At 40.1% G+C, this 27,127-nt stretch overlaps 1 protein-coding gene across 4 annotated transcripts in view; it reads right to left on the bottom strand.

The window, feature by feature from the left end:
• LOC6613753 (sex determination protein fruitless) overlaps positions 1 to 27,127 on the bottom strand; it is a 99,342-nt gene that overhangs the window by 12,889 nt on the left and 59,326 nt on the right. For 3 of the 4 annotated variants that reach the window (XM_032723308.1, XM_032723307.1, XM_032723306.1), the window contains exons 2-6: positions 7,867 to 8,014; positions 7,593 to 7,793; positions 6,445 to 7,272; positions 4,748 to 5,002; positions 3,020 to 3,152 (exon numbers count right to left, since the gene is read on the bottom strand). In XM_032723308.1, the coding sequence (XP_032579199.1) occupies positions 3,020 to 3,152; positions 4,748 to 5,002; positions 6,445 to 7,272; positions 7,593 to 7,793; positions 7,867 to 8,014 (1,565 nt within the window). Of the gene's footprint in view, positions 1 to 3,019; positions 3,153 to 3,421; positions 4,235 to 4,747; positions 5,003 to 6,444; positions 7,273 to 7,592; positions 7,794 to 7,866; positions 8,015 to 27,127 lie in introns of those variants that run through there. The other variant, XM_032723310.1, reaches the window with a different exon arrangement.

The following is a 27,127-nucleotide window of genomic DNA, read 5'->3' as shown; positions in this document are numbered from 1 at the left end:
AAAGACAGCTACGAAACTGGGTTTTAATGTGTGTATTGGTTTCGAAAATTACCATTTCGTTTCGGAACAAACTTGGTGTTTGAATGCGTGTGGTGGCCAAAAAGATATATGTACTATGTATATAACGAAAGGCGAAAACAAGAAAAATGATCGGCAAGGACAATGGGGCTGGGATTTGAGGCAGAGGCAACTGCGAAGCCTGGAAATCATAATATACAGATCGAAGGGTGAAGGGTTCAAGGTGTAATCAAATCAAATCAAGAGTCTTAATCATACTGTTTGCAGAGTCTGTGGAAAAACAAAACAAATCAAATCAAGGCTGGACTTAAAGCTAAGGCGGCATCGTTTCGGATCGGCAGGACTTTATAGCTCTAAGAAAACAATTCAGCTAAATTAAGTATACTTTGCATCAAAGCAAATCAATCAATCAATCAACAGTGTGAACAGTGTGAAACGGAGTAGGTAAAATCATAAGTAAATCAAAATCAATGTAAACAACTTTGGTTTCGTGTCATTTTGTGGCACCGACAATTTTTTTTTTGGTTGGGCTTATCTTATTGTCTGGTATTTTCGGTTCTATATAATACAGATCTCATACACAATATATCGGTTTTCTTGTTTGGTTTTCTGGGATAGCTTTCGTTTTAGTACTTCAATGTTGCAACAGATTTTTTTTAGCTATAGTTTTGATTGGTATTAAGTATATATAATATATATTTTTTCTGTTTTATTATAGTATAACACTTTTTGTTATGTATTCAAATTCCAGTTCTTTTTCTTTATTGGGTTTTTGTTGGTTTTTGAAGGTTGTGAGGGGTTTTTGGACGCTGGGTGCGGGATTTTTCATTTTCTTTTAGCTGTAAGGTAACTTCAATTTCAATTTCAATTTTGATTTAATTTCACTCAACATTTTTGTATTCAGTTTGATGGATTTTTTTGTGCGCAATCCGGAGCCAATGTGCGAATTTTGTCGCTCTCCTTTACACTTTACCGTTATTTTGGCGGCAGCTCTCGTTAAAACTTTTAAAGAATATGTGCAACACATACAGACACAAGCATACACACACACAGACAGTTAAGTACAGAGAGAGAGCGACAGAGAGAGAGTGAGATAGAGATAGAAAGAGAGTAGGCAAAAGAAAGATAGTTGGAATACACTTAGTTAGCTTGGCAGAAAAACCAATTGAAAAAACACAGTCAGTTACAGTTATCTCGTTAAAAAACAGTGTGACAAAATATGGTTCAACGGATTCTTCACATCAAATCATAAATGCAGCAATGTTAGTAGAAATATCCAAAATAGGAAAAGTACAGTCTGTATCTGTGTGTGGGCGAGTGTGTTTGATTGTGTGTGTGTGTGGGTGGGATAGTGTTTGCGTGTGTGTGGATAAAACGAAAAATAGAACACATCGACTTTGGATGCTGGTTGTTTTAAAATTTTTCGTATTCACACTGAAAGTAATTTATATTTATTATGTTTCTTGCTTTTTGGTTTCGTTTCCATTTCTTAGACAATAAGTTGCAACATTAAAGACGAAAAGAGATTTGGAAAAGTTTTAAAAGGTTTACGTTTTCGAAATTGCATTTATTTTTTCAGCACAGTTTTGAAAATGTAGAATAAAACGAAGAAGGAATAAGTTATGAAAACAAAGTGGGGTAAGTTCAAACGAAAGCGCTTGGAAAATAACTACAAGTGTATCTGATGAAATTATTGTGAATTTGAAATTTTTGTTACATGTTTTATTTGGTGATTATTTTTTATTATTTATAAGTGTTTGGTTTTTCTTGTTGTGTACGCCAATTGAGCTAATTATTTGTTCGGGTTTTTTGTATGAAAACGGAGGCATTTTTTCTAAAAACTAATTGGGAATTTTCGATCTGACTTAGCACTAGTTATGACGGCATGAAGAGGGTGAAATCAATTGATAAGTTTTAAATAATACATTTAAAATTAAAATAAATCGATACTTAAATGATAATCGTATGTGTGTATGTGAGGGTGTGGGAGAGTATCGAAGGTAAGTGGGTGTGTGTTTGTGTCTATGTCTATGTAAAGGCGTCATAAAACATGTAACATGCGGCAAACATACGACAAAAGACTAGAACCGCAATCGAAACCGCGATCTAGTCCCAGCTCAAATGGGAAACTCGTCCTAAAAGCTAGATTTAAGTATATTTATCAATATAGAATACCATAAGATACGACAAACAACGAAATAATAAAGATATGCATGTAGAGATATTCTGGTAGGAGAGGTGTTGATCGGTTGCTCTAGCTAGCACTTTGAGTCTAACTTCTCTTAGGATCTATCATTCGGAGAATATCCATAAATACATAGGGCAACTAAGGGTACTGCACTTACAAAAGCATACAAAAAAGGGTATTACTTGTCTCGGGGTTTGGAAAGATGTGGAAGAGAGAGTATAATTTAAGGCATGCAGGTTTTTTCAGAAAATATAGTTATAAGTTGGAGCTTGATGGGTATGTTCCATTTACTTTTTATGTTACAATATGTACTTGTTGATCAGCCATTCTTCTCCATTTTATAAACATATTTTCTGAATAAATAAGGGAAATCTCCAGGGGTTTATTCTACTTATCATACATATATTAGAATAGTTTTCCTTTTTGAGTTAGATATTTACGTGGGCCGTAGCAGGAAAGGTACAGAATTAAGCTACAAATTTTCTACAATTTTCTTTACATTTTATCAATATATATTTTTGGAAGGGTTTTCTCGCTTTTCTTGAACGCGTGGTGGAAACAATGGAAGGTAGGAAGGGGAAAAAAAAGTTGTATATGAACCAAAAGCTAATAACAAATTACATACGCAATATTTAGATACATAAGGTAAGATATTCTTTCGGTTTTCGAGTGCGTTAGGTATTCAAAAGCTCAGAGAGAAGAAGATTCTTTTGTGTGTGGTTTACTTGTAGTAGTTGTAGTTGTAGTGGTGCTAGCTCGGTTCTGGCTAAGGCTACAAGGCTAAATGGCAATGCTTAGCGGTCATCTACTCACCGTCGATATTGTCCGTCTGGTCCAGCTGCAGCTGTTTGGCGTCGTTGTGCTCGTCCCGCGCATCTGCTGCTTGCAAAGCATGCTGCGTGAGCAGCGTTGACATATCCTCCGCGTGCAGCTTTAGAGCGGCGCTCTTTGGTTGCAGCAAGAAATTGGGAGAGAGGGTAAAGGGGATATAGTAAATCCAGCAACTTTTTATAATATACATCTCATTTTCACTAGGGAAAACGAAATCCAGCTGTTGAAGTGCTGCTAATGCTAACTTTTCAAGAAATTGTATTCTGATAGCTTTTATTTTAGTTTTAACTAAAAAATCCTCAGAAAATACTAGAAAACTGTAAAGCCTTTCTACTTCTTTGCTCACCAATTGCAAAATGCTGCAGTAATTTCAAAATAATTATACTATTTTATTAATGCTCCTCAGTTTATTGTTCAATTTTCGCCAATGCAAATGCTGTCAATGATTTTTGTTTTTGTTCACAGTAGCTGCCAAGTTCTTAGGTTGCTAAATATATTTTACTTGTCGGACATTTAATTGATAACGAAAACTTATTGCTAATGCCTATGGCTAATCCTGAGCGGTGTGTTGGGTCCTGTTACAAGGACCTGTCTCTATGCGCTGTTCTTGCCCACATTTATGGTGATGATTTCGGGGGAACGTCGCTTGGAGCTGCCTCCTGCACTTCCACTGGGCATGGGATGCTGCTGCTGCTCCTGGAGCTCACGCTCGTAGCACATGCGATGCGATTTGCATTTGTTGTGATGGTTGACGATCTCCAGGCGAAAGTTGGAGTTGCCCTCCACGAAGGAGGTGCGTATGTCGGCCAGCTCGCCGCTCCATTTGCGACAATGGCGGCAGAACATGGTGTTGGCCCGCTCGTCGTATTGCAGCCACTCGAACTGATACAGCCAGTTGGCCCTAAATCGACCACTTTTCCGGGAGCTTCCTCCCGCAGAGCCCGATGGTATCACTGGGCTTTGGGATTTTCCCAGCGTAAGGTGGGGCTGCTGCTGGTGCTGCTGTTGCTGCTGTTGCTGCTGTTGCTGCTCCTGGTGTTGCTGCTGTGCCAGCAATCTGTGCATGGCGGAATCCAAGCCCTCGTTCTGGTAATGCAGCTGAAAGCTTTTCAACTGAGCCTCCACTGCCTGGTGGAGGAGCATTTGGTGCATGGACTTGTTGCCAGTGCTGCCTAAAAACGCTTCTGACTTTTTCACCTGCACACAGGATTGAGAAAATGTGGTTGGCAAAACATGGATCTGATAGAAGGAAGGATTTTCTGGTCTTTACTTTACTTTACTTTACTTTTGCTTGAGGCGCAGCATTGTTGAGATTTTTTCTTTTTCTTTGGCCGATATTCCGCTTCGAATTTGGAAAATTCAATTAAACGCAATCATTCACCAATCCTTCGTTCTGCTCCCATTTTGCTAGATTCGCTTCGAGTTACTTAAATTTTAAAAGAATACAATTTTCAGAGCTTGGCTGTTGTCTCACGTTTTTGGGAAGCATTTTGCAATTGGCTAGCTTAGAGGTAAACTGTATAGCTGATTTAAACAAAAAGGCTTTACAAGAATGTTCTGTACAGTAGCTGGAACCATCGCACCGGTTCAAAAAGAAAAAACCTTAACAAACTAAACGATGCAGCAACAAAATCATAATTGAAATTCAATCAAAAATCGAGATGCACTGTATATTCAATCAACTATTCTGACCCGACTGACCACACTTACCGGCAAGTAATCTGGGGGCAGGGCCACGTGGTGTTCCCGATGCTGCTGCTGCTGCTGGGCGTCCATCAGCTCCTGCTTGATGCTCAGCGACTGGCTCAGACCGCTCAGGGCGCTGGCCGCGCCCACATTGCCACCACCGCCGCCCAGATGGACGCTGGTGGTCATCGAGAGCGGCGAATCGTGGCGACCGCCGGCGTCCTCCGATTCCGATGTGCTGCCGCCCGTTTTGGGCACGGGACTCGACTTGAAGTTGGCCTGCAAACAAGTCGAGTATTTTAAAATTAGTTATCTTTAGTTGTAAATATTTATCCAATTATACAGAGGTGGTCAAAATTATTTTCACAAAGTGCATTTGAGTGAAATGTGAAAAGTGAAAATACTTTTGACCACCTCTGTAGGTTTATATGTGATCCAAGAAATCCGCATCTACCTAGCACGTGTGCCAACTGCTTGAAAGCGAGAGAGACTCCCAACGAAAGGGAGAGTGGCACGTGCCTAGCCCACAATACTTCACGCCCACTGATAACGACGCGAAACCCGAAATAGCTTGCAAAACAGCAGCGTCGCCCTACAACACAACAGCCACGGTGTTGATACCGCAGTCATGTGAGCGAGTGGAGCGTGTGCCCCTCGTATCGCACATGCCAAACATAAATGTTGATATTGTTTGTGTTTGTTTGTTTGCGTGCCCCTCCGTCCGCCGAGCGATAGTGAAAAGTTTGGCAAGCTTATGGCATTGCGGCACGAAGGTCGACCAAGAGGGTGGTATGCCAAATAAAGATATGTGTAAGATATGGCATCAACTCTCTAACCGGGTTTTTTCGGATTTTAGTTGTTAATATGTGTTAAGACCTCAAATGGCACTTGGGTAAATCTTCACTCCTAGTATGGCATCCTATTTTATGGACTTCTAAAGATTAAACTTTTAGCTATTGCGGCTTGTATATCCTTAAGAACAAAACAAGGGGTATATACTGTACATGTATACGTGCTTTCCATTCTTTAAAACGAATTTAAATCAATTGAAGCCGAATAAAAATTAAATTTAAGCTCATTATCGAAAATACATTGTAAAAACTGCGTTAAAAAGTAGTATTCAATATTTATAACAAATTTATAATGTATGTAACTAATAAGCATTTGACGCCTGTTTGAATGTGAGATAATTTCTAATTAATTTTAATTGTCAGGCAATTAAAGTATACACCACAAAAAAAACGACATTTAAATGCGGAATTGCTGGCTGAATAACTGACTCACTGACCGACGGAACGGGCAAATTGTTTAGGTATGTTTGTGGGAAAACAAAAAACCAGAAACAGAGGTAATTTAATTGCGAGGGCAAAGAGCTGGCCAATAAAACAATTAAATAAACACGGAAGGCTAACTTCGGGGACCTTAGCTCATTTTTTATGCAGAAGCCTGCATATATGTAAGCCATTATATACGGCTTATATTCTGATTGGGATAATAAAACAAAACGAAACTAAATAAAATTACGCTTATAATTCTAAGGAATAGTTTGGCCTGAATAAAAATTATTTTGATATAAATATAACAAATAACAACGAATTTAAAATGCAACGCTCCCTTGAAAACTTTTTCAATTCCATCCTGATAAAAACTATTTGCGCGCCACTGTGCGTATACGTAATGTCCGTTATTACAAATATTAAGTATACGTAATGTGTGCTCACCTGAGAGTCCTGCGGGTAGTGCCTGTCCTGGTGGCTCGAGGACAGCGAGTTATCACAGTTGGATGATGAGTTCTTACGTCTGCGCTTACTACTACTCAGCTGCTCCACCGGCGTGGTGGACAGCTCCCTGTCCCTGTCCCGCTCACGCTCTCTCTCCCGCTCCCGCTCACGTTCGCCGCTGTTGTTGCGCTCCCTATTGCTGCTGCTGTTGTTGTTGTTGCTGCTGCTATTGTTGTTGTTGTTGTTATTGTTGTTGTTGTTGCCGCCGGTACTACTGCTGTTACTATTGTTGTTATCCTTGTTGCTATAATCCAGCTGCAACAGATCATCGCGACTATCCGTCCGCTCGAGCGTACCGCGTTCGCTACCCCGATCGCTGCATCCGTCGGCGCTGGCACTTCGATTGGCGGCCGCTGCCACCGCAGCTGCTACCGCCGCTGCTGCCGCCGCTGCACTGGCGCTGCCCACGCTCGGAGATCGTTCGCCGCCGGTGGGCGTGGTCAGGCCCAGGGCGACGGCAGCCGCATTCACATTGCCGCCGGCGGCCGCTACCGCTGCTGCTGCCGCCGCCGCCGCTGCTGCCGCCGAGCTGCGTTCGCTCATGCTGCTGCTGCTGCGCTGCGTCAGCTCGTCGCGCAGATCCCGTTCGCAGCGGGAGCGCAGTGAGTCGCGGGATTCGCGCATCGCATCGGCCACGCCGCCAGCGCCGCCCAGGCCGCCGGTGTAATTACTCGGCCCACGTCCGGTCGGCGAACTGGCCGCCGAATCGCGCAGCTTGTCGCAGTCGGAGCGGTAGTTCAGATTGTTGTTATCTGTGAGACCACGCACCTGCAAAAATCCCAAATAACGTACATATTATTATAAGTTCATATTGAATTGTTGGTGGTGGGTTAGCGGACACAAATTCGGGAGTTCCCCAGTTTGATAAATAAGCAAGACTATTAACTGTGCTCTGGCATAGTTTGTTTCGTAAGATTCGCATAATATATAATAAAATAATTTTCTGTTTATACAATTGTTTTTTTTAAATTTAAAGTAAGCCGAAAACTTATTTCTTCGCCATACTTTAAAGCTTCTAAACTTAAATGCAATCAAAAAGGATATCCTAAATTTGTGTCCCTTAAAATGTATCCCTGATTTGCACACACCTGCAGGCTCTCGGCCGTCTTGAGAAACATGGGCAGCGAACTCTGACCCACGTTGACCTCGCCCTTGTACATGAAGTCGAGCAGAGATCGCATCTCTGAGTATCTGACATCTTTCAAGTAGATGATGGGATGTGGATGCTGGTTCTGTAGGAAAATCGTCTCGAAGTACGGACTGCAGGCTGACAGGATGGTCTGGTGAGCCTGCGATTAGAATGAATATGAAATAATGTCAGATATGTACACCTATATCTTCGAGTGTATCTCAGAGACGCACCTTGACTGTTTCGCCCTCGCAGGCGAGCGTGACGTCGCATAGCGCCTCCCGCTGCAGCAGTGAGGTGAGCACGCCGGTCAAATTTGTGGGATGATTGTTCCAGCGCAAGCAGAATTGCTGGTCCATCGCTCCTTGGTCAGTGTTGTACCTGTAATATAGAGCAAAAATGCATAAGTATGTGGCGAGACAGAGCATAATCAGAATGTGCCTTAAATTCATTTCATTTTCTGGTCTAGAATAGCGCCTGCTTTGTTTATTTATTACCTAAATAAGTAATTAAATAGTTTGGGAATAATTCCCAAATCGTACGCATATACTATGTATGGTAATGCAGACTTAATGGGAAAATCCCATGTGATAGTCCAAAATAATACTCCCAAATTTCTTCGTTCGCTCTCTTTTTCAACCGGAAACGGAAGTGTTACGCTTTCGACCCCGTTATCTCTATCGCCGCCATGGCCCACAATTTTTGGTCGTGTGTAACGGTGTACAAGAAATACCAATGATAATTTGTCATTGAACACAATTGCTCATTACAATTACCAAATGCTCGGGGCTGTTCTCAATTATTTATTGCATTTCCGGTGCCAGATAACAAACCGCACTATGTGTGTGTTGTTGTTGTTGTTGTGGTGCTGCCAAACTCCACAAGCTCCGCAAACTCCACAGTTGCATCTGTATTAGAGTGTTAATTGCCATTTTGCCATGTTGCCGCCATGTTTGGCTGCTGGCTAACTGTTAATTACTCGGCCAAATAGACGAGCAATCCATGCAAATTTGGTTGACACACCGTTGGAAGGGACTGGTGGCATAATGGATGGCATTCGTGGCTTATCTATCGCAAAATTTATTGAGCCCCCGCACCCTACACACCCCCTTACAGCGCCCAAGAGCCTAAGAATAGAGTTTATATACATATGCTTATATTTCTTTATTACATTCGCCTGGAATCCACCACCTAATCTCGACAGCCTTTGGTCAGAGTCTAGTGTCGTTTACAGGGGGTAAAATAAAGGGGGCAAAATGCGGCTCTGATAAGAGGCACTTTTGCTTTTCTTTTGATCGATTTGAGAACTTGTGCGACTCAAATACTACCGGTAAGAGAGTCTTCAAAAAGCATTAATGCCATTTCCATTTTGAATACGAATATGCTACAAAACTGTCAGTTCCTATAAATTTACATACAATTCTAGAAGATTAATGATTCAATTGCCCATAAGACCAACGAATACCCTGTAAAAAGAGCAAAGCTAAGAGCGATCGAGAGAGCTTTGAGCTTTTGCCGGAGACGCTGAGCGCCTAACAAAATAAATAAACAAAACGTCAAAGAACTTTTTCGCAAACCGAAATGCTGACCGTGAGAAAGAGGTGTTCAATGGGGAGCGAAAGAGAGGGCCAGATGCGCCACAAAAGAGTGGGGGATAGTGGGGAAAAACAGAGAAAGAAAGAGAGAGAGCGACAGTGGGTGCGCGCGTGCGAGAGATTAGATCCGTTCGGTATGTGCACATATGTGTGTGTGTGTGTGTGTGTGTTTGCTCTGGTAATAACAACAATTACAGCGTGTGTGCGTGTGTTGGCCGCTGTCGTAAGCGTTTTTTGTTGGAGATCTTCCCTCTCCCTTGCTCACCCTCTCCTGCTTTCTTTGTTTGATTTGATTTGATTTCAAAATAAACTTAAATCACTTTAAACGTAAACTTTCGTTTTCGTTCGCCCACAACTTTTTTGCATTCCTTTGCAATCTTGTTCTTTTTTGCATTCCTTTGCAATCTTGTTCGCTTTTTGTAAAAGGTTCTAAAAGTTTGGTTTGTGAAATGGTTTTTTATATCTGCATTATTCAATATGTGCTCTGTATTTTTATTCGTAAATTTCGCAACGCAAAGTTGGGCTTTCAATTTCTGAATTTTAAATTTTACTGCGTTCAATTTTAGTTTCGCAAGTCTGAGTGATATCGTGTTTTATAACGACTTGATTTGTATAAATGCATGTACATATGTGTAGACCGAAACGTTTCAAGGGTTGAATACAATAAGCTGTATAAATAAACTTTTTATCATAAAGTATTTTTGCTTTAATAGTTAATTTTATGGTCGTTTGATAAAAAGTAATTTATGAAAAGAAAGTAATAAATAAAGGCAGCCAAAATAATAACGAAACCCATAAGGTTATCGTTTCCGATTGTCACTCAAATGAGTAAAAAATGATTCATAGAAAACAAAAATAAATTAGCATTAAATAGTTATCAAATTGTTAAGATTGTGGTGAAATGAGGGTACTTTTTTGTAATTACCACTATCAGTGGTAATTTCAATAAATGAAATCTCTCAGCTCTTGAAATCCGGTTTGAAATACATTTTTCGTTGCCCATAAATCATGGCAATCATAAAATCTCTCTTAATTGTGTCATTCTAGCTTCGCTTTTTTCTTAATAACTCCACTGGCCATTTATTTACTAAGTAAATGGCGCCGGCGCCAAAGTAAAAAAAAAAAACAAAAGCCAAGCAATTTCGACGTATTGTGACTTTATACACTTTTTTTCATTCAATTTCGTTTTCGTTGACGTGCGGGCAGCGCAGTCGGCGTCGACGCCGGCGTCGGCGTTGCATGCGATTGCAGTTTTTATTTACACTTGCGCTTTCAATGCAAATTTGCTATGAATGCAAACACAAAGTTGTTGCCGCTTCCCCGATTGTTCTGTTTAATTAATGACAACTTTTACTTTCAAACAACAGTAGCGTTCGCTGCGCTTACGTAAATTGTTTAAAAATATTTAAGCGCTTATCAGCTGACTTCTGGGTGCTTTCTTGGGGGCGGGACACTTGGAGGCGGGTGTGATCCGCAAATTGCGCAATATGTTAAATGCCGCTCACCCATCAGCTGAAACGTGTGCAGCTGTAACGGCCAGCGAATCAATATCAAGATGCAGATACAAACCTGAAGATACGCAGATAAGCAGCAGCAGCAGTAAAGAAATTTAATGGAAAAAAAAACATTTTGTCACGCGTCAACTTAGCATACTTAGATAATCAGCGCTAACTGCCAGTCACACTGTACGCATAGTAGCTGCGATTAAACAAATCGAAGTTGTTGTGCCCTTATTATTTCATATTATTCAATCTAAGGGATCGCTTGATTGCAGATCATGTAGCAAATATAGTAAACAAATACTTTAGATACATACGAATGCTAATAACTTCCGAAATTATTCTACATTTTTTGTTTACTTTTGTTACATTACTATTTATTTTTCTATTACATAAATCTTCTTAAAAATTTAAGCTTCACTTTATAGTTAAGGCACCTTTTGCGAGTGCATACAAGGCAGCCAAGAAAAAAGTAATATATACTTTTGAGGCGCATGGGGCGTATCAGTAATGGCCTTCAACTTTCAGTTAGTAGCGCCTTATCGTGCGAGGCGGCGACGTCGACAGCGCCGTCGACTGCGCTGCCAGCGCTTAGCGCTCAGCTGTAAGCGAAATAGTTTTTTTTGTTCAGCATTTTCTGTTCAATTTACACGTTCTAAATAGTTTGCGCAAAGCCGAGCGAGTGTGTGTGCGTGTGGGTATCCGTGAGATACGCGAACGAGCGCACTCACACAGATACTCGGCACCGCGATAATAATTATAAATACAAAGTAGTTTGTTGATATTTGTTGCTGCCTGCCGCTGACGTTTGACGCTTGCTGATCTTCTCGTCTATTTTCCTCTTTTTTTTTGTTGCTGCTAGTTTTCAATTTTTGCTTTGCTGTTTATCTTTTGCTTTAGAACTTTACATGTTGGCGTAGGTTGGCTGTTGTTGTTGTTGTTGTTATGCGCGTTGTAAATTTACCGTTGCGAGTTCAACGAACGCAAAAAAACCTGGCTAGAAATAATGAGCGCCCACATGGTCATTACATGGTCTCTGTATCCGTATCTGTCAGCAAAAGATAGCCCGAAAATTCAGACAATCGTAGTTTTTTTGTGGTAAATATAACAAGTTCCAAATTTGTTTTTTTTTCACCAAGTGTGGTTTATAAAACGAAAAATCATTTTTCTGGATAATTTACAGAAATGGAAGTATACTTGGCTAAGAATGTTCTTGCTGCTTATCGAAGTCAGAACTTCTATTAATCATTAATTTTCTTGGGAAAAAGTTTGTTGCCATTTCCTTGGTGAAACTATTATAAACATTTATAAATTTTTTTATATAAATATTTTGATAGTATATTCTTTCCGGTGCTTTTTATACGTTTCATATTTCTGCCCTTCGATAAAGCAGAGCGGTCATAAATCAATGGAAATACTCGAAATGGAGATGCGTTTGTTCAGATAGCCAAAATGAATATTTTAAATTTGCTAATGCACACACAGTTACATGTATGCGAATACACACACAGATGCACAGATACAGATAGACAATTGCAGAAGGCAAACGAGATCAAGATTAGCGCGTTCGCGGTTCACCTTGACTCAATGGTCAAATGTGCAAAATGCCGCAAAGTAAACTTTGAGCAGCAGCAACAACAGTGGCTTTAATGAATCAGCCTGGCCGAAAGCGTTTGCCAAAGGTTTGGCCAGCTTGTAAGCGATGAAGGTCGCCGGTTACAGATACAGATACACCATCGCCATAGAAACAGATACAGATACAGCCACGCCAGATCATGATTGATTAAGCGCGGCCCGAAAGCTGAGGCCAAAAACTCCATTTAGCCTTTGGCTCGAGGCTTGGCTTGGATCGAAAAAGTATATGTAAAAAATAGATAGAGTAAAGCTAGCAAAATGTTGAGCAAGGTCAACTGTAGGAGGTTACTGGTACTACTGGATGAATACTGGGCACTGGGAAAACAGCTAGTGGCTATTAGCCGGCCTAACTGGGTCACAGAGCCGAAAAACTCCGGTGGGCGAAGTTCTGGGAGCGAGGGATATTAGGGTAATGGGTTCGCCAAATTGATTTATGCACGTGTTTGCCGAACTAAATCAAATGTTTGCCTGCTTAATTAACTTTGGGCTATGGGCATTGGGACCGGGTTATTTAGGACCAGTGGAATTACCTAAATAAGGTAGTAAATATAAGAGATATTTGGATTTAATTGGTGACAAATTTTATAGGCAACACCAAATTTTGCTAATTAATTTATTACATTACATAAAATCAAACAAAAATCTACCAGTACTGACTTAAGCAAGAAATTTAGCAAAATTCAATTAACACATTATTCCTCATCTTAAGCATTTTGTTTACCACTTCATTGTTGTGAGCACTGTTTAAACGCATCCCACTCGGATTTAAAATTGCATAGATAAATTAAAAATGTCGTGTGTTTACATGGCGACCAGCGGTCCAGCAGCAGAAATATTAATAATTTAACTTGTCGCTCATTGAGGGGATATTTTTAAAGATATGCATTATTAAGCAGCGGCACAAGAGTCCATTCAGCTTGGCTTGTCGAGTGGAGGGCGCAACTGCAATGGGGGGGTCCACCAAAAGATACATTTTACATTTGTCAGATACAAATGTGTTAATTGCCTTGCAGTGCGTGCAGTGCAGTGCAGTTGAGTACGCGGCCAGGAATAGAACGCCCACACGCAAAACTGTTTATGCCGTTTACCCGCCCATGGGGAAAAAGGCGGACGCGAAAAGGGGTGGGGGAGAGGGGGGCTAGTGAAAGGGGGCGGGGCTGGGGCATCAGGGATGCAGACATTAGTGCGAAACTGTGTCGAGCAGCGTGTGGGCGGCCAAGAAGTGCAAAATTGTGTGCAAGACGACAAATGAAATTAGCCGACTGCTCGCGACTATCAGCTATATGCTGTATTACTGGAGAGGGGGCGTGGCGGATCGGGTCGGTTCGGATGGGAGAAAGGCTGGGGCGCAACAGAGGCACCCATAACATAGGCTGAGTTATGATCTGAGGTGAATTGAAATTGCCACTCGTTAGCAGGTCATGATGATGTCATACGCAACGATCTTTGTGCAAGGAGAAAAAATATATATTTATTCTTCATATATATATACATAAATATTCTTATCTATTTGTAATGCTTTTCCAAACGTACTTAAGTATTGAGTATTGGAAGTTATAAAAACATCTTATGTAAAAATATCTTCATAAATCTGCTAAATGCTCTTGAAATTTTAATGAAAACTGTGTTTAAATACTGTGTAAGTTCTATTTTTCCAGTACATTGGGTTACTTCGCGGTTCTCCGAACTGACTCACTAACTGCCAACGCTTGTAACGACTACAGTTACGGCTGAGCACTGTGGGTGCTGGTGCCCAATGGCCACAATCTGGAATCTAGCCAAGGGGCAGCAGCAGCAGCCACTCGATCGGACTTCGCTTTTCAACTTTCGAGTACTCCAATGTCCGCCACTCGAGGAGCTGTCTTCGATTTTCAAAATCCGCCGTGGGCCGATCCGAACGATTCGATTTTGAATGACTTTTACAAGAATCTTCAGCTGTCATCGAAGTTGCTATTGTCTTGTTGTAGGGGGTTTTGTTTTGAGTCTTGGCCAAAATACACTGGTGTAGTCGTTAGCTTTGTTTTCTAGTCTTTCAAAGTTCTGTTTATTTATAATATATTTACAATATTAATAATTTTCGGACAAGGCCCTCGCTGTGGCTAATAAATAGCAATAAAAACTCTCCAACGCTTTATTGCCTGCTAAACGTTGAGCTTTCGCCGATCGTGCTGGCCGAATTAAACGGGGCGTATGCCTAATATATTGCGCATACGTCACGTGGTGCAGCAGCGCAACTCAATTAGCACACCATACGAGTCGCACAGAACTGCATGCAAACGGCGTTTTGTCGAAATAATCAAAACGAAATTCATTTCGATTAAATAATGCAAAAGAAGAACTACTTTTGGCAAGCATAAGTGGCCGGGCAACAAGAACAATTACGTCAAGTGTCTGTGGTCAGACACTTTCTGGGCAATTAAATGTGCCTATTTCCCCTTGATGCTGCTGCTGCTGCTGCTACTTTTGCCCATGCAAACTGTATATGCAAAAGTAAAGATGATGCACAAATTCTGGCATCTTTCAACTGGCGGCGTGGGCAGCCGAAATGCTCGAGCTGCGCGACAGCTTCTGGTGGTCGTATCTGTTTGTCCCTGCCTCGGATATTTGCAATTACAATGACACTCGGATGGAAAAAGAAGGAGGGGAAAGGAGGGGCAGAGGACGCGGCGGACTTTTTCGCTGACTGACCCAAATTCGACGAACACACTTAGAAATTGTCTATGAGAGAGCGGCGACAACAACTTGGATAGCACTAAGTACACGCAAACAACATGACAAAACAAACAGACGCGCGAAGGCGTATATATACAAATATCTGTATATATAAGCCTATATCTATATCTGAGTGTGTGTGTGTGGGCCCACTTAAACCCTGCCAAAAGCAACCTCAGGCACATGAGCACACGAACAAGAACCGACAATAAACACCAAGCCACCAGCAAAATAAACGAAACTTTTGCCGGCTGACAAATCGCGCGCGCTTCTGCGTGGGCAGACCTTATAGACCGTGCGAGCCCCCTACTTCCCCGATCGTCCTCTGGCCGCATCGATCGCCGACATGCGGCCCTAATTCATGCAAAAAAAAAGCAAAAATTAAATTTAATCCACGAACAGCAACCAAATATTGGGCGACATGTGCCACTGACTTGGCACTGCGAAATTCCCAGGTGCACGTATGCGAAAAATCAATTTGGAGCTGCCCTTGATAAAAATTAAATCAAATATCTATATATTATATCTATAATTTTTTGTCAACTACTACTTATTACTAAATAACCTGCTTGAAGCACAGAGTTAAATTATTGCCCTTAATTCTTTAAAGCAAGTGTATTTTGAAAATCCATCTTTGGAAATACCTTCATTACCAGCTAATTATTAATTAAATCGAAGGTAGTACTAGTTAGTCAGTGATAATTCAGCAAGTTCCAATGATTAAATTTGTAACCAGGCAGCATTTCCCATTGTAGAGTTCTAATATTAATCTTGACCAACAAAACACACCCAAAAAAAAAAAAAATGACTTATAAATAGATGAAGAGATCCACGGAACACGCAAATTATAAATATGCAATCCATTCAAGCTAAACAAAATAATTTATGTTTTTGTTTGCAAATACTTGGGCGGTAGGTATTCGCATTTGGCATGTCTTCCTATTCCCGAGGTGGGCCAAATACATAAAGATACACACGTACTACAAAGCTTTTATCCTCATCGCAAATGTATTTATAAGTTCGGCGCAGAATAAACCGAAAATAAACTAAGGGAGCAAAAAAAATAAGGCAGCATTTTCCGAGGGAGCGCGCTGATCGTTTCCCCCCAGGAAAATGATGGGAAATTGGCCCTGTGTTTCAGGCTGATATGTGTGCCACACAGACCAGCCCATTAGGGTGGACCAACCAACCCCCTTGCCATTCTCATACATACATACGTCTTATTGAAAGCACTCGTATTTACACAGTTGTTCGCACGAATTCGCACTGAAAAAATGTTTTCTCCGCTCCGCTCATATAAATACAAATCACAAATAAAAAAGGTGTACAATAAATAAGTTGCATAAATACATAAATAAATAAATAACACATTGCGCAAAAGGTAACAATGCAACGCTTCTGTGCGTTGGAGCGTTCTGCCCAACTTTTGTTATTTTAGGCGAGTCATTTGATTTCAAAAGTTTTCTATCTATAGTCTGATCTAATCGTAGTTCATAAAAGGCTTTAAGGCTTTTATTTAAATAATTTTTTTAATAAGACCCAATTCCGCTTTATGGTATCAAAATAACATAGAAAAACTGTATTTCACAATTTCTTTACATTTATTTTGCTTCCAAGAACTTACATTTCTACTTCCGTAATGGCAAAATAAATTAGAAAATAAAATTTAATGCCCAACTATATAAATTGTGATCAGTTAGGACTCCGATAACCTTTTTTTGTGGGATTTTTCGCCAGCATTTCTTGTTTCATTTTTTTTTTTCGCCCCGTAATATTTGCTAGCTGGGTGGGCTGCTTAGGGGGCGTGGTCCGTGCTCGTTTGCCTTTAATCTAAATTGGCACATAGTAATGTGTGTGTGTGTCCGTGCGTGCTGTCCATGTGTTTATGTTTGTGATTGCGAGTGTGATTGTGAGTGTGTGTGACTGTGAGCATGAGCGATCGCCCATGTCTTCCATATAGAATATAGAATATATATACCCACATATCTCTCTCAATCTCTCTGCCTGCTTTTCATGCACACCCTTAATTGTGTAAAATAAATTGGCGCTGCCAGCGAAGCTGTCGCTGCGCGTTTGACGTCAGCTCAAAGCTTTTTCTTTTTTATTCTTTATTTTTTCTATTTTTTCTTTTTTCCCTTTTTTTTTTTGATTTTTTTCTATTTTTTTGGTAGCAATTTGGTTGTTGCTATAATCGCGCACAGATTGTAAAAATTTAAATTTATAGATCATTTTCGCATGTTTTAGGTTTTTCTTCCGCTAGTTGTGTGTGTGTGAACATTTTCGTGTATATTTTTAGAGATAACTTTTACGCATGACTTGATATGCTAAATTGAAAGGGTGAACTGAGGGGGTGTTGGGTGGAAGGGTAGAACGGTAAATACCTTCGCTTTACATCGCACTCACGTAGCGAGATAATAGATAGTCGAGCAGATAAATCGGACGGATTGTTGTTATGCCATAGGGTTTTTCGCATACATAATGGATTCCACTCAATCGCATTGTGATGTAAGTGATGCGGGGTTTTTTTTTCCATTTGTCAAGGTACGTATGTATGTATGTATATAGATAAGAACCGTCAAAATCGAACTCTCGTTTCGCATTGTGTAGGACAGTTGAAGGTCCCCCAAATATAAACCATCGCATAGGGGGTGCTTTTTATTGCCTATTTTGAAAAGTAATGGCAGTGGCTGAACTGAAAAGTCCTTGGAAAGTTCAGCCATTTATCATAAGCAAATATTTAATATTTGTTGATCCGTTTGTTTATGTAATTGTTTGTTTGGAGGAAATTTACTATAAAATATTGGATTGTGTGATATGATATTTCAAAGCCTTCTAAATATTGATCATTCCATAACTAATCTAGAATAATTAGTGTTGGGAAATCCCCTAAACATATTATAATACTTTCCACGAACTACCTTTAAGAAGGTGTAATCCTAGGTATCGCACTTTTTTTTTTCTGCGACATTTTTCGGGATTACATAACACGCGCCGGATGAGCTGATGATGCCCAGCTAATCGGGTTTTATAGATCTGGTCTCGAGTTACTCTCGCTTTCGAATCGTCAGCAAAGGTTTTATCTGTGAGACCCCCCGTTTACAAGTAGAGCCCCCATAAAAGTGACCCAAATGGTTGGGGGCCGAGGGTTAGTGGGCAAAGAAATGCCAGTTGGAAATTCGCAGAAAAAATAAACCTTATCTACACTTGTTCATACTATATGCAGTATGCGATTATGGTCCCACTGTATGGGTATTACTTAATGCGCAACACTTGGGTACACTTTCGCTTTCGGTTCTCTGCTCATGTCGAGAGTTCTCCATTCCCATTCCCATTCCCATTCACTTTCGCTGTCGTTGAGACAGGTCGTATACTTGATGTGCCTCTGGTGGTTCCTGTGCTGTACTAACCTTTCCAAGAGTGATTCCAGCAGCCAAAAGTTAGTGTAATCCAATTTGATGGGCTTAGTTTTGGGCAATTGTCTGGGCGCAAGAGGTACAGTTGGGTTCAGTTGCCGCTATACAATTTCTTTGATTTTGATTACTCGCTGCCCAATTATTTGTCAGACACAAAACTTTAAAATTCTATCAAGGCACCACATTTTTCTTCACTGATCAGTAATGATCTAGATATTTTATCTGGGGGGTATTTTATTTTAGGTTTGTTTTGCAAGGCACTGATTGAAGCACTTTAATTTCAGATTTAATTTTTTTTTAATTTTTATCAAAAATTTTTAATATATTCTTGCAGGTTTTCCGACTGCAAATGCACTTTTTGTCGATTTTTAGGGCGTGTGGGCGGAACTCTGTATGTGTGTGTGTGTGTGTTTCTTGGGTGTGTGAGTGTGTGTTAGAATCCGCGCAAACGCAACCCGTCCGTATCCGCCGCGTATCTGCCGCGCAACATCACAACAAAATTGTAACTAATGCGAGGTTCGCGAAAAAATAGGTTAAGAGTGCCGCGCGAAACGTGCGTCGGCGTCGACGTCAGCAGCGCAGTCGGCCGGCGCGGCGGCAGAGAGATTTGTGAATTTTTTTTTCTTACTTTTGAGCGCACGCGAGCTTGCTGATCTCGCGCGGCAATTTGTAAAAACTGAAGAAGCGAACAAACGCAAAATAAGCAACGCCGCAGTGTCCAACTAGAAAAAGGCAACGCCGACCGAGGCAGAGGCAGTGGCAGCGACTGAGGCAGCTACAGAGGCAGAAGCAGTGGAGCTCGCGAACCAAATTGCCAAAAACCTTGATACCGATCGCCTCCACTCACACACACACGCACGCACACAGAGCGAATTTGCAGCGAAGAGCGCCATTTCTCTCTCGCGATTTGTGAACACTCTCTTATGAGCGCAAACAGCATAAAAAGCGCAAAATGTTTGCAAAAAGTTTGTTGGAAAAAGTGAACATCAGATAGGGAAAATAATAGGTTTATAAAAAATCGGTTTTACTTTTAAAATCGCTAACAATTAAAAAAAAAAAAAAATGTTATGAAATATTTTTATAAAAATTTTAAAATACCTAAATGAATGAAACCATTGATTCTTCAAAACTTTTTGATTTTAATTTATATTTTACAATAAAAAAATTACTTTTTTTAAATCTAAATTTTAAATATTTAAGAACGTTTCTAAGTATATTTTTTAAAATTATTTTTTGAATTCTATTAAAAAATCTTTTACTTATTCAATAAAACTGTGAATTTTAAAAATTAATTAAAATATAAGGGAGTTTGAATAGCCAATGAAATGGCGCCGTCGACTGCGATCCCCCGCCACCGCTCTCTTCCATTATCGTTCTCTTCGGTACACTCTGTAAAAATGCGCTCCCCAAATTAGATTTTATGAGACAACAAAAAAATTATCATGGTATGCACATAGCGTCATCGCCGTTACTGCCACTCCCCCGCCCCCTTGCCCTATTCACATGTATATTTTCGTACACGTGTTTGTGTGTGTGTTTCGTAGGGGCGCAGCCCAAAAACAAAACAACAATAAAAAAGCTTGCAATTTTTTGGCTGTTGTACCTTTGCTTGTATGCGTGTTCGTTGGATTGTCGTTAGTCGTGTTTTTTTTTTTTTGTGTGTGTCTGTGTGTGTTGGTTGCTCGTATTTTTTCGGCAAATGTTGCTGTTTGAAGGTCAACTTTACGACCCATAAGCGCCAAAAATGTGTGTTTTTGATACCCTTGAAGAAGGCATTCCTGTTAAGATTATATGATTATTATGATGCTTGCTTGGAGAGCTAGGTATATAGCAGAAAAGTATATCCCTTAGCAAAGGATCAACTTAAGAGATTTAAATGCTTAAAAACTCGTTCAGTTTTTATAATGTTAAATATTTTTCCTTCGTCTTATTAACCGTTCTCATGAGATTTTATTGGGCAGTTAATGTAATTATTCCTTTAAACTTTTCTTTTCTTATTATTTTCTTGATCGCAGGATCAACAGATTGCGAAGGGTATCTCGACCGTCGGTTAAGCCCTAACCGTCAGTTTAACTTGGCGTTAGTTGCGTCGCAGTCGACGCTGCCTGTTGGCTCGTTGTTGTTGCCTTATTTTTGGCACACTCGAGTATCCGCGCTAGTGTGTGTGTGTGTGGGTAACTTTACATGCGCGTGTAGGGCTCCACTTTGCTGCTTTTTTAACGGGCGACGCCGACTGCGCTGCCTTGATCAGTCACTCACACAGATACAGATACTAAGCGGAACACACACGCACACAGGCACACTTGTTTGCCAGCCCAATTTGTTGTAGCTGTTGGTGAATTTAATACGTAATACACACATGTGCTAAACATGTGTACGTACGTAGGCATGTGTGTGCAAATTTGATTGTTGCTTTTTTTTTATAAATTTAGAATTTTTGATTTTTTCATTGGGCATTTTTAATATACAACAACGAGAACTTTTCCGTTCTATATGCATGCAAACAACACACATATAGTACGTATCTGATCCTGAGATCAGACAATTTAAAGTGAAAGTCACTCGATTCGAGGGCTTTATGAATGAACCTCAATCCGTCGAATAATTGTGTGTGTGTTTTGCTGCGATAAGCGTTTTGATAATTCGATTGCGTGGGTTCGCAGTCTAATCTCAAGGGCCCTCCGGGCATTTTCTATCTTGATTCTGACCGGAATTTATCTGGCAGAGTATGCTGTGTTCTTTTCACAATAAGATTGTGGAAATTTTTTGGTAACTTGCTTGTTTGCACTACTAATTTGTAAACGAAGCCCTTTGTCAAGGCGAAATTGGTGAGCAAACGAACCGAATGATCTCTTACAGAAACTATGTATGAGTAACTTCCGTGCCAAGTTAAGTAGATAAACCCATTAGCTTTCTAGGCTACCTTCTTCTAGCTACTGTGAAATTGCAAAATTGTTAAATGTCATAAGAAAGCATTCTATATTTACTATTTAAAAAGATTCCTTCATAACATAAAGATACGTATATGTAATCTTTAGATTGAAAGTACTTTTAAAAGTCAAAGACAAATTTGCGAAACCCATAGTTTCATGTCCTTTTTGAATCCGGCTCACCAACCATTTTAGAATTATTTTGTTTATAATCAGTATATCGATAGTAGAACTAGTGAAATTGCCACCAACTCCTGAACTTTAAACCCTCGCTGCGGAATCTTTGAGTGCGCTTATCAGGCTTTCTGACCCTTTTCCAGATCGATCGATCGTGTAATGTAAAAGAGGGCAAAGCTCGGCAATCAATCACGTTTGATTAGGCTCTATAAATACGCATTATTATCGATTTGCACACACACTATCGCAAAAGTCACGCAGTCACTTCAATTACAAGTCACGGCATTTGGCGTCATCGTGACAACTTCACTTTTCAGCACGATCCGAGGGATATTTACGAATGTATGTACATATGTATATGTGCATGTGTGAGAATCGGAGAGCCGAGCGATATATTATTACCGTAATAGCAGCGACAATTGAGTGCGAAAAGCAGTCCAATGATTAGAAGAATTACAACCGCATGCCGCTTAGAAAAGAACCCAACTGAGCGATGCCGGCAGAGCTTGGGCAGAGCGCCGACAGCGCTGTAACTGCGACGCCGGCCGCGCTGTTCGCATAATCGAGAAGAGAAGAAAAGAGCGGCGAATTATTAAATAAATACACACGCACACACACTTGCAAATAAAAGTTATGCGAAACGCAAAGGAGGAGATAATGAAGAACGGTATTTGCGTCGCAGGCAATGCGGGAAAGAGATCGAGAGAGCGAGAGCAGGAAAGAGAAGGGAGCAGACCTTATAAGATCTATCTGTATCTGTATCTAAGGAAATACTCGTATCTAACAGGCGGTAATGTGGGAACGAGATAAAACGACAATCAGCGATTTTTGAGGGCATATGAACTTGCAATATTATGCACTTTAAAGAGCGGGCAATGATATTTGATGGAAAGGATAAGAATGCCAGTATTTATGAAGAATCATTTACTATATAATAACATAAATAGGGAAGAATTTTTGTATAAATTATATAAATATTTAAGTAAGATTAAAATTGCATGGTTTTAGATCCTTCAACCTAAGCCATTCTTTTTAACATTTTTTTTTTACAAAATGTGACAAAAACCATTTAAGAACTACAGGAGGTCGCAGTGAACTGAACCGCCTCAATCCGAAACCTTCCAATTCGGGGCGTGACTGCCATGAATTAGCACCCATTAAATATGAGTCCCACGAACCGCGAAAAACCCCTTAAAAGGCAGTTAGCCAGATCAGCCGATCAGCGATCTGATCGAGTGAGTTGAGTTAGGATCGGATTGGCCGAGTCGGGTGTGTAAGTGCCGTATGGCACTCGTACCAGTAGCCAGGCACTTGCAGTTCCAATTGCTCAAATTGCAATCCGCATTTGCGGCTGATGCCTTTTTGAGGGTGGCGGAGCCGCCTTGACACACTCGCCTGAAATGCAACCTGTGGCGCATGCGCCGTGCCAAAAAGTGCAAAAAAAAAAAAAAAAAATACAATAAAAATGTTAGAAAACCAAGCATTTTTGCTAGGCTTTTTGTCAAGCGAACCTTCTGGCGCCCATAAACGGCAATTCTCTTGCCGCCAGACAGTTTACAACATCAGAAACAATAGCAAAATCAGCAAAAAGTAACAACAGCCAAACGGCAAAAAAAAAGCATATTTTGAGCGTGAGAAACGGTTATGGCCCGATCATATAGCACATATAGTCAATCCACCGCTGATAGCCGATCCAAAGTTTGCATACGGCCGAAAAATAGGCGCGTGGGTGGCGCTGTAATGGATTATCGGAATATCAGCCCCTCGATGGGGCGGCAAAACACAATTATAGCCATAAAAATGCGCCCAACACTCACGTACTTGGCCCAGAGATTATAGCCAGATGTGAAAAAATATGCACTCGATACGCACGAAGAGCTAAAAAACACAACAAACTCATGATGGATAAGAAAAAAATGTACTGGAATATGTGTAAAAGTATTTAATCGCGAGTATAAAAAGCGGCAATTAATAAGCACACTCAAGAAATAAATATAGTAACATAAGATTACAACTTATATATTTTATTATATCAAATAAGCAACTTTATAGTGAAAGTTGATATTATTTTAGAAATAATTTATTAAATTTATAATTTATTATTATAATTTATTATTTCATGTTCTAATATCTAACTTCATACGCATATTTCCGCCTATTAAATTAATTTTTTAGCGCCCAGTCAGTGGCTACCATATTTACATGGCTCAATGGGTTCTGGCCAACTCGACCGCTGAATATTTCGCATGTTTGTACAACAAATTTGAACAAATCAGCATAGCGTAGGTATGCCAAAAGCAACTGATAGATTGTAAGCGAAGTAAAATCAAATCAAATCAAATGAAATCAAATTAGCGCCTCGCTAATAAGCCAAACAAAATGGTCCCACTCAATGGAATTTCTAATTAACTGACAACATATTTATTTATTGTCAAATATTCATGCCGACCATTTCATTTGGCCATGTAACGAACGACACACACAATCAAAGCCTAAACACAATAAATGTTTAATTTCTGGCCGCAGCACGAATGTATCGCCATTCGAAAGGGTAAATAAACTTTTGGCTGCCAGCGTATTACATTCATCAATGGCAAAATGAAAATTTGGTAGGGTCAATGTAAGGTAAACATTCGCCAAATTGCATTCGACAATTGTTTTCCCAAAAGTGAGCAGCGCGAGTTAAGGCGAAATTCATTGTAATTTATTGTATTAAAGTGGTAGAACCATTAAAAAACTATCAAAGGGTTTATGCATATAAAATGCACTTTCAAAATATCTGACAAAACTAAAAATTTGTAAATTTCCCACAGTTTAGAACTCAAGAGCTTTTGTAAATTGTCTTGGGAATTCGGGTGAAAAAAATGGTTGAACAATTAAATAAATGCGGCACATTTCTATTTCTACTTGAATGGATTAGAAAAAAATGCTATATTTACATACTCGTTGAAATGAACAAACGGGTTTATGTTGAAAAAACTATTTTGCTATGGGCCGACATTATTTTTTTTATTCGAATAAAATCAACATCAAAATTTTTGGTGGTGGGAAAATAAATATCAAAAAATGTCCGTCCGATTTCCCTCGACGATGGAGCTTTGAAAAATGTTTTTACAACATTTGTACGCACACGTGTACAAGTACTTATGTGCATGTGTGTGTGTATTCATGTACTGCCTGTTTTTGCTGGCACTTTGCATTGCATATTTTAAGGCGAATTGGGGCTGGGAATGACGCGGGGAATTCCCCTCGAGGCAAATGCTATAAATAAAGGACAAAAACACACGGCCACACACACAGACAAGCGGACAAATACATCTGCTTGTTTAATTTAATTTTTAATGCCCACAAAATATGCATAAAATATTAAGCGTGCGGTTTTTGTTAAAGTTCTCTCATTTTTTCTTGCTCGGCCCGCGCGTCGCACCTTTTCTTTTGGCATTGGGAAATTTGCATTTTCCGTACCGCTTTGCGGACTCCAGTGGCTACGGCATTGGCTCTCCGGCCGGAAACCGAGCACAAATACAAACACACAAATGGGCCAGACCGGACCACGGCGTATCCAATAACCCGTGTGGCAATGCGAAAATGTGGAAATGTGCAATGTGCACATTAAAATCAATTAAATGACAAATTGAATTTCGACAAAAAATGGCGGGCCATAAAAATTACATGTCCTTCTGCCGGGAATTGCAATCAACGCGTCATCAGGCAGCGCGAATGTCAATTTAATAACTCCAAAAACAATGAGCATAAAGACCCAGGCTCCACTGTACAGTATGACCCCGTCCAACGTCCACTGTCCACTGTCCACAGCACTGCCCTGGCAAATTAACACAACAATGTTGGCTCATTAACAGACCAATCCCGATTATCGGCACCCACTCGACTTGGCCGGCCCAGTTTCCCTTTACATCTCCACACAAGTTGGGCAAATAATTAAAAAACAATGCGTGAAATGGACGCAGAGCAGACACAATTCGCCGCCAGATCAAAGCATGGCGCCAAAGAAGGAAGGACACTTACAGAAAAAAAGGTCCTTTCTAAGGTGGAGTATGCATACAAAAGAATGCAGATTCAGTAGATATATCCATATTTGGCAAACAAATGTTCAAGAGGGCGTTTTTATAATCTAATAAATTTCTATTATTAAAAGTAACTTTTACTTGCGATAAAATATTTTATATATTAGGTATTATATTTACTTTTTAAGTTCCATATTTTATTTTTAATGTATAGATAGAAATATCCAGTTATTACTTCTTTCAAGATGTAATATTTTTTGCTCAATGTAACGAGCTTCGCGAAATCAGAACGGCGCAAATTATGGCGTAATTAAAAGTCGGTTGGAGGCCGGACATCTCGCTGTTTCCGTTTACCCTACCCCGATCCCGATCCTGATCCCCATCCCGACCCCAGCCCCAGCTGCATCTCCCGCCACATCAATTCAATCCCCACTTGCTCACCGCAGGAGGCAATCGATGATTGCTGTAAATCCCTGTAAGCAACAAAGGCCGAAATAAAAGGATGCGGCAATGGCAAACAGTTGCCGATACAGTTCCGGAATATCCGCATCCTGGCTACGGACAACTCAAGTGACGCAGGCGGTCCGTTTGGGTTGGCCATTAAAAATGCTCCACAATTGCCGGAGAAATAAACGACGACTGCGCTGCTGCGAGCGAAAATGGACTTTAATTCCATTGCATTTAATTGTCAGCACAAGAGATTTTCAATTGCGCCCGCCATGGAAATCGTTTATTATTTATGGTTTTTCATACCCCGCCGGAAAACACCTACCCTACACACACACACACAGTCATTCATCTCTGCTGAGCATTATCGAAAATTTGTCAAAGTTATGGCCAGTAATTGACTTTAATGGCTTTTCAATTTGCCCATACCCACAAATTGAATCTGTAAAAAAAGAACAAACGCGCATCAAGCACTAAAATATTGTAATAAATAAAGAGCGAAATTGAAATGCAATAAATAAGTGTAGTAAAATATCCGGAATCCAAAAAAATACCTTTTTTATTTAACTTCGATGTAATTTTATTCAGGTGAAAGCTAAAGTGCTTCGGTAGAAAAACAATTAATAATTATGGTGTATTTTTTAGCCTGATGTGTAGCATAAATTTAACAGATTTTTTAGTTCGCTCGCATTAGGTGCTCAGTTTAGTAATGGTGGAGCTTCTAAATTACCAGTAACATCATATTTTTAGTGGTCTCATAAATAATTCGTCAATGTAAACGAACTTACTCAGCTCTACGCAGCTAAAAAATATATTTTTACGACTCGCACTGCGAATTAAATTATCCAAAAAAAGCGTAATTACCGACCATTAATAAATGCAATCTCGATGGCAATGCTCGAATGCAACCATGCTATGTAACTTTTATTTATTGTTGCCCAGTTAAAGCCATAAATCCTGCGCTACCTTGGCGGAAAGGGAAGTGGCAAATGAAGCTCTAGCTTTGTGAAGGATGTGGAAAGTCGGAAATTTGCATTACGATGAAGCCAGCTGCTTCGGGT

The sequence above is a fragment of the Drosophila sechellia genome, chromosome 3R (assembly GCF_004382195.2).
Source record: "Drosophila sechellia strain sech25 chromosome 3R, ASM438219v1, whole genome shotgun sequence".
In the NCBI taxonomy this organism is placed as follows: domain Eukaryota; kingdom Metazoa; phylum Arthropoda; class Insecta; order Diptera; family Drosophilidae; genus Drosophila; species Drosophila sechellia.
This window is presented reverse-complemented; position numbering and strand designations above follow the sequence as displayed.